Below are 12,463 nucleotides of genomic sequence, written 5' to 3' on the forward strand. Positions count from 1 at the left end.
CCAACAGCCTATGATGGCATTCTTCCTATCATCTCCATTTTACAGTTGAGGACACTGAGGCAGAGAGGAGTTATAGGACTTACTGAAGGCCATTCAGCTGATAAGAGGTAAAGCCGAGACTCAGCCCCACACCATCAGGTTCTAGAGTTCTTACTCACTGTGCTACTGCCTTGGAGAGGCAAATATATCCTTCCAGTGCTTGGAGGAGCAAACATTGCAGGCAGCACTTCTCTATCCCATGCTCTCTGGTCCTCAAGCCCCGGAGGGTTAGTACTGACCACACTGCATGGATGGTGTTGAAGAAGACTGGATCCCTTTCTGCAAAGGGTCTTCTGCAAGCACTCTTTCTGCGAGAGTGTTCCAAGACATAACGCCACATTTGGTCACTTGCAAACTCAGGCCTCAGTCAGCGCTTAATCCTATCTCATCTCTCCTTTATTCATTCACTAGTGTTATTTGTGTATGCATCTGTATTGCAGGTAAGTTTTAAGTGTCTCGAATGAACTCCTGCGTTTCAGCCGTAGTGAGAAGTGCAGTGGACTATGAGCCAGAGGACAAGGGTGACCTGTAGGGTGCTCAGCATCAAGTCGCTTATCAGGACACTTCGTCTTTCCAGGTCTCACTTAAAATATCTCGAAAGTGAGAGCATCGAGTGTCTTTTTATTTTAGGTTTCATTTAACCTTTCCTTCTATAATGCCCCCCTTCACTACAATGCCTAGAATAGCTCTTTACACAGTACAAGTACCTAGTAATTATTGGTTCAAATAAATATCTAGAAATCCCTTTTTTTTAAAAAATTTCATTTTTTCCTTTTTCTCCCCAAAACCCCCGGGTACATAGTTGTATAGTCTTCGTTGTGGGTCCTTCTAGTTGTGGCATGTGGGACGCTGCCTCAGCGTGGTTTGATGAGCAGTGCCATGTCCATGCCCAGGATTCGAACCAACGAAACACTGGGCCGCCGGCAGCGGAGGGCGCGGACTAAACTACTCGGCCACGGGGCCAGCGCTCTAGAAATCCCTTTTAAAATATCCCTGACAAATTTAAAACCTGTGGTGGTCAGGAGTTTTAGACCCCTTGAAATATCCTTTATAGAGCTTGAAGGGCTTGTTAAAACACAGATGGCTGGACCCCACGCCCAGACTTTCTGAGTCACTAGGTCTGGGGTAAGGCCTGAGAATTTGCTTTTCTATCAACTTCCCAGGTGCTTCTGGTCTGGGGACCACATTTTAGAACCACTACCCATAGAGCACTTTCAAAACAGACAAACACCTTTCCACTGGTTTCCCAGTTAAAAAACAATTAAAGAGCTTATCCCACCCAGTGGGTGGGATGACAGCTTCACGTGTTTCTTATCCTGTGCTGTCTGTATTTTAACAGGGGGCTCTGAAAGACTGCAAACCTCAACTTGAAGGAACAAATCCAGTTCTTGGCTTCGTGTCCCTCTGTCTAAGCTGCCTTTTGACCCACTGCTTCACTGAAATTGTCCTCTCGCTTGCGTACTAGGGCCTCCTGGTCGCCACATGCCCACAGTATTAACCGCAGCTAGTAACATGTGAAGGTGAAGAGCGTGGGCTCGGGTGATAGACCAACCTTGGGTTCAGATGCTGGTTCCCCACTCTATATCCGGCCATGGTGGTTTCGTTTATGCTTTATTTTCTTTATCTGTAATTGAATTTTAATAGCAATACTTACCTCATAAGTTTGTGGGGTTTTATTTTGTTTTTTGGGGGTTTTTTTTGCTGAGGAAGATTCACTCTGAGCTAACATCTGTGCAAATCTTCCTCTGTTTTGTATGTGGGTCACTGATACAGCATGCCCACCAATGAGTGGTGTAGGTCCATGCTCAGAAACTAAACCCAGGCCACCACAGCGGAATGTGCTGAACTTAACCACTAGGCCACTGGGCCATCCCTCTCATATGGTTGTTTTGAAGATTAAATTGTTTCTATGAGTTTGACTCTTTTAGATGCCACATGTTAGTGAGATCATACAGTATTTTTCTTTTTCTGTCTGACTTATTTACCTCAAGTTCATCCAAGTTGTTGTAAACAGCAGGATTTCTTTCTTTCTCGTGGCTGAATAGTATTCTGTCATATGGATCTTCTTTATCTATTCATCCATAGACGGGCGCTTAGGTTGTTTCCATATCTTGGCGATTGTGAATAATACTGTAATGAACATGGGGGTGTAGATGTCTTTACAAGATTCTGATTTCAATTCTTTTAGATATATATTCCAGAAGTGGAATTGTGAATCATACAGTAGTTCTGCTTTCAGCTTTTTGAGGAAACTCCATACCATTTTCCACAGTGGCTGCACCAATTTGCATTCCCACCAACAGTGTACAAAGATTCCCATCTCTCCACATCCTCAGCAACACTTATCCCTTGTCTTTTTGATAAGAGCTATTCCAACAAGTATGAGATGATATCTCATTGTGGTTTTAATTTGCATTTACCTGCTGATAAGTGATGCTGAGCATCTTTTCATGTACCTCTTGGCTATTTGTATGTCTTCTTTGGAAAATTGTTTATTCAGTTCTTCTGCCCATTTTTTAAATCGGGTTGTTTGTTTTTTTGCTATTGAGTTGTATGAGTTCTTTATCTATTTTGGATATTACCCCTTTATCCAGATATATGATTTGCAAATATTTTCTCCCATTCCATATGTTGCCTTTTCCTTTTGTTGATTTTGTTTGTTTTTTGGAGGTTTTTTTGCTTTGCAGAAGCTTTAAGATAGCTTTAATTGTGTGTTAAATGTTTCCCGAATTTGCCTCTCAGGGTATCACATTCATTATTTCTATCATGGCTGCATACTACCTCAACTATCATTTTTTTCTTTAAATTAATCCATTTTACTAACAAATTATTGTAAAAGAAAACTTATATCATTATCATCAAAGGCATACCAACAACACTTGATAATTAGAAGGTTACCATAAAACAAATACAATGAAAACTGGAGTTTTTGGATTCTAGCCAGTTATTGTTGTTTTCTGCTGAAGGCTTTGAGCCTGAGACTTGCCCTCTTTTTATTAAAAACAGGGAAATTAATAAGTTTTAGCTACTATAACAAATAAACTTTCACATTTCACTGGCTTCACACATTATAGTTTATCTTTCGCTATGTAACAGTCTGATGCAGGGCCGCTGACTGAGCGACCTGGACTCTTTCCATCTTGTGGCACCAAAAACTTCTGGGCCCAGAGATCTCCCTGCTTCCAGCCAGCAGATGGAGACGGATAACATGGAGAAGGCGCTTTATCTCTTTGGTCTGAAACTGACACATCATTCATCCTGACCTTCCTTTGGTGTAAATCTCCCAGAGGCAGGTGTGCAGGGAGTGTGGGTTCAGGCTGGGTGGCCACTTCCCACAGCAGCTTTATAGTATGAAAGTGAGAACACAAGTTTTTGGTGGTCAAATTTTGAAATATATGCAGTTACAGTAAGACATAACCATAGTTCAACTGCAAACGTTGCATTACCAACTATATTACTTCTTCACTCCAATTAGTTCTCCTGTCTCCTAACCTTGATTCCACTCAGAAACTGTGTTCTGAGAAGTTAGCATCTTCTTTACTTAGCAAGGGTGCTGAAATCCATACGTACACAGAAGAAATCTTAGTTTCTCCCCACATGACACAAAGTTCGTGAGATAGTACCCAGTGCAACTATTCACCTTGTAGTATACCTCAGAGCTTTCCTTGGCTCGCCTGAAATCGATGATGGAAAATAAGCTCTCTCCATATATGTGTCTGTGTAATAACCAAGAATGCACAATATGTTTGATAGGAACCTAAATATAAACCCAATACCTCCCTACATTTTAAAATCTGTGTATCCCATGACTATACTTTGACAGATTAAAGTATCTTTGTAGCTATTCGTTGACGTATGTCTGAAGATTGTGAGACAGGGTGAAGCACTGTCACCCTGATTGCATGAACTGTGCTGCTGCATTACGTCTGAAATGATTTTCTTGTACCAATTTCAAATCAGTGATGCATGGATATCTTTGAGTCATCACTAGTTGAAGGGGAGAGGAATTTCTAATTGGGTTGATGTAAATGAATCCATAAAGCTATTTGGAGTTTGACATTTGATGGAAATCTACAATGATTTAATCTTCCTGGAAAAACTTGCTTTGGTATTTTTTCATTAGAGAATATAGATAACAGGGTCAGCCTCTGGGAGTTGAGGTATGAGAGTGATGTTATGTGCTCATAACAGAGACAATTATACATTTATACCTGGGGATTTATGATTTACACCTGCATTTTTCTAGGTTGCTATTCATCAGCAAGATGGGCCTTTTTACTCACTGCCGAACAATGTAACGGATAAGAAACAGGGCCAGATACCAAATCTGCCCTCAAAGACAGGATGGAGACATGGATGGGTCATTTAGGAATGGAAATGTGTAGCTCTGGCTTGATAAGCAAGGCAGGCTTCAAGGGGCTTCATAATGTCAACCCTGAGTTCAGTGGAGATAATGGAGTGACTCAGTGAGAGGGTGGCATATAATAGAGTACGTAGTACTCCAGTTTTGGAAGATCTATGGAATGTAGAGCTTGTTTATCAAGTTGGGTGAAGTTCAGGAACACAACTCTTGCCTCCAAGGAGGCAGACTGTCAGTTTGCAGTGGAGAGGAGACTGTGACTAAAAAACAAGGTTGCTCAGACACAGCCCTGGTTGGGTAGGTGCAGTGGTGAGGGCCCTTCACTGTCAGCTCCTGAGCCTTTGGTGGGCCTCTTATATTCCAGATCAGATTGAAACCAACCTGCCACAGGGGTTGCGTTAGGGCTTCCTATTGAACTGGAGAACTGGCAGAAGCTTTGCCTTTCCTGGCAGAGGAGGAGTGGGGGTGGAATGAGGTTAGTGAGACCAGGTGAGGGGAGCTAGAAGGCAGAGGAAAGAAAGAAAGTGAGGGTTGACAGCTATGTATTTACTGTGCCAACCTACACTCTCTGCTAACAGTGCACTTTTTTCTCCCTTTTTCTTTTATGTCCCAATGAATGAGTTTTGCTGAGGGGGGACAGAGGCCCTGCTGTGAACACCTGACCATGGGAAGCCCATTGGTTCTCCCCACTGGTGCCACAGGTGTCCTTCTCGAAGTTCCGCTCCTTTCTCACCCTCCAGAGACAGCTGGAGCCTGTGGCAGGCAGGAGGAGGGGCTGTAATCATCCTGGTCAATCTCAGCTAACACTGTTCATCACCTCAGTTCTCTCTGGAAACAGCTTTCATTTATTAGTTCACAGAAGAAAGGAAATTTTATCAAGGAACACTAAGAAGTGACAGAGCTCTTAGCATCCCCATCTCTGGCTTCTCTGCCCTTGTACTGTCATGTTTTCCCCTCTCCCACTCTCAGGAGAGAAAGCAAACCAATTATGCTCTTTACCCAAGGGCCGCTTTGGGAATCAAATGAAAATGGCAGCCAGTGACACCAGATTAAGTCTCCCTTCTTGATAGTAGTGAGAAGATGACCAAACCACCAGGTCGTCAATTCCATATAAGAACCAAGGATATGCAGAGGAAACAGGAAGAAATGTCACTGAAAACAGAATCTCAAAAAACAATGGCAGAGTTGGAAGGGTCCTGTGAAGCTCTTTTGGTCGTTGTTGGAAGACTGGCATGTGTGTTGAAAAGATCAGGAAAATTTTTTTCTGTGCTCAGTCCTCTTATTCCTGGAGACCCCAGAAGTTGGAAGGGTCCTTATGAGGTGCTCTCTATCCCAATACCTTCCCCTTCAAACTGTAGAAGTGCTAGGAACGTGCCTGAACTCCAGGGTGTGACCTGAGCCTTTAGGAGTGGGAGTGGGAGCAGGGGGCTGACTTGGCTTAGCCTGGAAAACTTGGAAGAAAGACTTGCAAGTTCCCAGGCAGAGGCTGTGGTCAAAATACCTCCGAACTTGGATTCAAATTCTGGCTGTGCCAGCAACTGTGTGACTCAAGCATGTTTTACTCTTTTATTTCTCTCCGGATGGGTGTTCGTATCTATGAAGTGGGCAGATGGAACCGTATTTCATTCATTCATACAGCCATTCATGTTTATTGCAGTCACTGTGCTTTAACATGGAAGCATAAAGAGAAACACACAGTCCCTGCCTCAGAGAAGCTCTCAACGGAGTGGAGGAGACAGATGTTACTGACACTTATAAAACCATGTGAAAAGAACCATACTAAATGTACAAAGTGCTATTGAAACACCCAGAGGGAGCAATGGGATGTACCGGGAATAGACATACAGTGGCAATAGAGTAAGCAATATTTAAATCATGTCTCAAGCACAGATCTGTGCCCTGCCTACCAACCTATACCAAGCCATGGACCAAGTATAAAAGCCTGGCTGTGTGGAAAAGCCTGGTATGTTGGGGAATGAAAATGTTTAGCTGTGACTAGAACACAGCCTGTCTGGAGGCTGTGTAACAGTTGCAGAAGCTGAAAAAGATAGATTTAGGCTCAGCTGTAAACAATCTCTTGTGACAATTCCTGTTACTCCATTGGCTATGAGGACAGACTGAAAACTGTAAACAGGAAATTTGGGTTGCACAAAGTCTGTTTTCGATAGATCAATCTGGTAGTAGACAGTTTGAAGAGCAGAGAAAGTGGAAGCACAGAGGCGAGTTCGGAAGATGCTGCTATGCGGAAAGAAGTGATGAGAGACTGAATTTTAAAATGGCAATAGTGATAAAAAGGAACATATCTGACATATAATTAAGGTATAAAAGCAACTTGATTTAGCAATTGATGGAGAGAGGCAAATGAGGGAAACAGGGGTGTCAGCGTGGTGTGTAAGGGTGTGAGGTAGCCTGTGTGTCCAAGTGAGGATAGTGGGTTAACTGAGGTGGTGACGTGGAGAAGCAGGAGGTTTAGGCTCGGGGACGGGAATTGCATTTCGGGTGGGAAGGCTTGGAGGACTTCAGTCTGCAGATCTGAGCATGTTGAGATGCTGCTGTTTAATGGGTGGTTGGAGACCCGCATCTGGAGTTCAGGAGAAGAGAAATATTTGGGATTCCTTAGAGTAGCATGGGTTGGTAAAGCCTTAGGAGGAATGAAGTGCTCCAGGAAGGGCTTCTGACAGGACAGGCAGAAAAGAACCAAAATAAAAATCAGGGAACTTAGAATTTAAGTCTGTAATTCACTGATGAGAGCCTCCGCCTCCAAGGCAAACTCAATCTACTTTGGCCTATGTTTAGGTCAAGTTGAGAGCTATCAGGAGAAAGCCTACCTCCTTTCCTCTCCTAACACTGTCTTCCTGCTAGGGCTGTGTCCACATTCTCTACATCTGTCTCATAACCATCCCACCTTTAAAAGCAGTCAGGATCATAGCCGGTCTTTCTTTGATGCTGTGTTAAATTGAGTTCTTCTAGAACCAGGTACCAAAAGTGATTAGATATACAAGGGATTTATCAGGGGAAACACTTGTAAAAGATAAAGGTTGGGGGTGGTAAGCCAGAGAAGGCAGGGAGGGCCTTCAGATATGATGGAGGTCTGACCCCTCTGAAGGAGAAGGGGAAGGAAGGAGGTTTGGGTAGGAAGCACCTCAGAATACAGCACAGTTCCAAGAACGATTTGGCCAGGCTCATGGGGAGTCTTCAAACCAAAATTACCAGTTAGAGGTACCCCACATCTCAGAGGAGTGGTTTCACGTGAGTATGCCCACCATGCTTAATCCTTGGCTAGCAGGAGCCTGCAGCAAGTATGGCATGAACAGGGACTCCGTGCTGGATCCAGAGGAGCAGGAGCAGCTGGGGCCATCAGTCCTAAAGCCTTCCTGCAGTAGGAGATCCTCATGGTACCTTCATGGCCAACACAGACGCCCTCAGTGACTCAGCGACACTTCTTCCTAAATGTTCTAATAGCATTTATTGTCCAAATCAGTCAAATAAAACTCAGCATGTGTAGTCTTGTACCATTATTAATTATTTCTCTTTGTGTCCACCCAGCTAGTTATAAACTCTTCTTTAAACATCAGTGCCTGGAGTTGCATCCTTAACTCAGAAGGCATCTAAATGTTCATCATAATGAGAGTTGTTTTATTTTCATTACTTGAACTTATCTGAGGGAAGTTAACAATGGGGATTTTGACTCAGGAAGTTCGGGTAAGGAAAGTTAAGAGAGAATATGATTCGGGTAAGGCGTTCCATAGATATTGCCATGAGGGAGGGAGAAGTAGAGCATGAAGTAGATATGCTCACTGGAGGAAAGCAGACACTAGGGCCTTGGCCCGTACATTGGATGAGAGGAAGTCCAAGTAGGCACGCAGAACACCATATCCAGAGAACACGGTGGAAAGGGCTAGTTTAGGGCAAGAACTAGCATGGGGGAGGTCCAGTAAGGTAGAGTGGAGAAGAGTTTCAAGTAGACGTCACGTCACTGCAGCTCTCTCTCTCTCTGTTTTTTTTTTTTTACATTATAATACCTCAAAAATTAATCATAATTTCTTAATGTCGTTAGTTATAGACATTGAGTATACAAATTCCAGTTGTTTTTGTCTTCTTTTTTAGCATTGCAATGGTTGATGCATCTTTTAAGTCTCTTTTAATCTCTCCTTCCCTCCTCCATCTCTTTTCTTTTCCTTTTTTCTTTTCTTGCACTTTATTTGTTTGTACTGTAGAATTTACCACAGTCTGGATTCTGTTAGTAGCGTCCCAGGGTGCAGGCTAACATGTGCTTCTGACCTCTATGTTTTTGTAAATTGGTAACTGTCTCTACAGGCTCGATCAGATTCACGTTAGAGTCTTTTGGCAAGAATACTTTATAGGTGGTAGTTTGTGTTTCCATCGAGAGGCACATGATATCTGATGGTCACTCTGAAGCTCCCTTTTTTTGAGAATTACTCTCTCTACCCACAGAAGCAGTTTTCATACACCATGACTCTCCCTCTTAACCTCGGAGAATTGGATCAGGGAGACACATATCCCAAGCTGACCTGCCCAGGAATTTTGAATTGGGGTCCGATGAACCTAATTAATTGAGCTTTCCTTGAACTGAGCTAACATGTTCAAGCCAAGGGTCTTGGAGACTGTTGGGATAACCAGGTATGCTAGGAAACAGGAGAGCTGGCTTGCAGAAAGACAAGAGTAAGTCAGGCATTCAGAGGAGAGCCGAGATGAGAGATAGTGTGACTCCAGGGAATGAGACTGAGAAAGTAGTTGTCTGGACTCTTGAGGAATTTCCATTCTTGGCCTTAATCCTGAGCCCCGTCCCCTTAGACTCTGCGATAACTCATCAACTCTAGAATTAATTTCCTATTTTGCTTACTCTAGTTTTAGTGAGTTTCTTTTAGTACATCCAAACAAAATTGACTGAGATAGTGTTTTTTTGACACACACAAAAATAACAAGACACAAACAGGAAATTCAGGAATGTGTAATATGCTGAGATGTAGGTAAGCAAGAGATTAGCATTAGGAAAACTGCAAAGAGTAGCCCTGGAAAGAGTGGCCCAGACAAGACAGCTCTTAGTCTGGTAGGAACCTGATAACTAAATGAGTTATCAAGTCAGGGCCTAAGCATACAGGATCTGGTTGTAGGGAGTAGGGTGGAGGGTGGAGCCTTCATCACATGAACAAGGCAGAAGAAGTTGGTTGTTAGGAGTCAGGCAAAGGTCAGAGGCAGACTAAGACCTTCTGATCTGTTGAAGATGAGATCTATTGAGATGCAATTCATTCATGCATTCAGTAAGAGTTTTTGGGTGGTTACTACATTCTAGGGAATTTAGTGTATTAACAGACTGAGTTGGGGGTTCAGTGTACCCTGGGGTGGAGCCAACCTGAGAGTGGAGACTCCATGGTACCTCCTGTGGAGAAGAGAAATCTGAGAGGGCAGAATCAGGCAGGGAGCCAGTCAGCTCATGATGTGGAGTAGATGACAGATTGTTAGAATTTGGAAAATTCTGGGACAAAACATCCCTGAGACTGAAAACTGAAAGTTGAAACTGAAAACTCGGGAAGTAATTTCTTTTAAGGAGTGACAGAGAAGTGGTAGGGCATGAAAGAGTGACTCAGAGAGGGAGACAAGAAGGTGTCAACACACAGCTTGTCTGTTTGTCAGTTTCTCCTAGGGCCTGGTGGCAGCTGACAAACCTATAAAAAACACCTCTTGTGTCTCTTTAGGCTGAATGAACTGTGTCATCACATACTTGGTCTACTTTACCAAAGTTAAAATTTCAGGAGGATTTGGAAGACTATAAACTCTAGTCTTTCCTAATTCAACCCAGTCTTACCAGATAGGCAAGAGTAGACTCCTTTATCATAATTCAGCTCAACATCTTCTGGTTTAACCTTGAACTCTGCCCTACTTGAAAGAAGAGATATAGTGAGAAAAGAGGAAAAAGAAATAGAAAGAAGGATAAAAATTAAGAGATGCCTCATAATCTGTTGCTCATCTTGAGGTGAAATTAGGTCAAACGCCTAACCTCCTGTGACCTCCTTTCTAATCCTGCTTATAACTTTGAATATCTTATAATCATAGATATTGCTTTTCATAAAGATTCCAAAAGCATTTCCCCCGGGGATGTCAGGGACTCCCTATAGAGTACGTTATTTAACCTTGACAAGATGTGCTAAAAACAAACATTAATAATGACAGATTAGGAAAATACTCTTGGCTCCACTTTCTTTTCTCTTAATCTTGTTTCTAGTACTGTTGTTCATGGCATTAAATAGAGTCAAAAGGTCTGGGGCTGAATCAGAAACTTCTTTGTGGCTTCTGCCCAGCCTGACCAGGAGCAAATTATTTAGCTTCCCCAAGCCTCCATTTCCTCATCTGTAAAATGGAATAATAGCACTTGCTCTAATTCCTTGCTGGGTGATTTTAAGGACCATGTATGAAAACACCGCAGATGGTACAAATACCAATGAAGATAGCTGGGTCCTTTAGTAAATCAGCATAGCTGAGTAAAGAATCTGTACCAGAACCTAATTTTTCTCCTCACTAGCTCTGTGGCCTTGGGTAATTCATTTGAATTCAAGTCTTGGTTTTTTTCACTTATAAAAGAGATATGATAATATTCTCTGTGTCATATGGGTTTTTATGAAGATGAAAATGATGTATGTATAAAGTATTAAGAATATATTAATGATTATAATTCTTAATAATGCTTCAGAATAGAATAATGACATTTTGGCAAAGGATAACCTGAAGGCCAAACATGTGAATTGATTATTTTTTTCTTGTTATCAAAGTATTAGCATAATTTTAAATTAGTATGTCTATATCAGATCTTTTCAAAAATATTTGCGTAGAGAGTTATTCTGCTTTTCATGAGAGTCAAATTTAAGCAAGACGCAATCACTTGAAAATAAAATATAGAATTCAATTACACACCAAAAATGAATGAGTGCTTCCTTAAAGCAAAAGTCCTTTCTATATTTTATTTTTTTAATGAAATTTTTTAGAGAACAAAAATGTTATGGTCTATTTTTATTTGTCATTTATCAGTTTAATATTCTCTTGAATTGAGAGAAATATGGGTTATATGCGTAGGGATAAATTAATAAGAAAAGGATTTGGTTAAACAATTATGGTTCAGTTTTATACTGAAATTGTTACCATTCAAAGGAGCTCCTTCTTATGTTTTTTAAAAACAGAAATATTCTACATTTATACTGGTTAAAATCTAATGTTCTTTAACCTTTTATTTCCTTGCAAGATAATAGTTGGAGAAACTGCTGTGTTTTGCCTACAACTAGCCACAAGAGATTTTGAAAACCAGGAGAAAACTATTTTAACTGGAGACTGTTGCTATATAAACCCACTGGTGCGGCGAACTGTACGATTTCTTGGTACGTGTTCATGGAATTGTTTTTATTGTTGCTGAAACAATGTTTATGTATAGGCTCACCTTTAAAATGGCCAGCATTTTAACTGTATGCAAATATTAGATTATATCTTCTTTGAAATGTTTTAATTTGGTTTTAAAAATAAACATTGCATACTACTTTCTCTTTTATATTGCAAGACTCCAGGTGTCATTTCCATATTATTTTAACAAAGAACACCACCTTTGGATATTTAAAATTCTTTAAGAAACTAAAAATTACATAATTAAAAGAATTATTTACTGTGTTTATGAAATTTCAGAAACAGTGCTTAGGGAGAAATGATAGTAGGTAGGTTGTTGAAAATCATGAAGGGCAAGAAAAATAGCTCGGCATATAAAAGAAATGTTGCATTTGTTAATTACCACTTGTAGCGCTCCACACGCTATTTCTGAGCTGTTTTTTAATGTCAGCAAGAATGTACTGGTGATTTTACTAGAGGACAAGCTTTACTGATAATTTAACTTTCAATCTCAAATTCTAGCATTAATACATATGAATATTGATGAATTACTGAAAATCATCCCGATTCAGTGGAAACTTGGTCAAGACAAATTTTTTAACTGACACAATAAAATTTAATATAAATGATTATTTCCTGGATTTATCAGATTAAAAAAAAGTATGTCTGTTTATACTG

General features: G+C 41.1%; 1 protein-coding gene across 2 annotated transcripts in view; it reads left to right on the forward strand.

Annotated features, from left to right (window-relative positions):
• PLPPR5 (phospholipid phosphatase related 5) overlaps positions 1–12,463 on the forward strand; it is a 108,975-nt gene that overhangs the window by 27,140 nt on the left and 69,372 nt on the right. For both annotated transcript variants that reach the window (XM_008507213.2, XM_008507149.2), the window contains exon 2: positions 11,655–11,787. In XM_008507213.2, coding sequence (XP_008505435.1) covers positions 11,655–11,787 — 133 coding nt within the window. The remainder of the gene's footprint in view (positions 1–11,654; positions 11,788–12,463) is intronic.

The sequence above is a fragment of the Equus przewalskii genome, chromosome 24, assembly GCF_037783145.1.
Source record: "Equus przewalskii isolate Varuska chromosome 24, EquPr2, whole genome shotgun sequence".
NCBI lineage: Eukaryota > Metazoa > Chordata > Mammalia > Perissodactyla > Equidae > Equus > Equus przewalskii.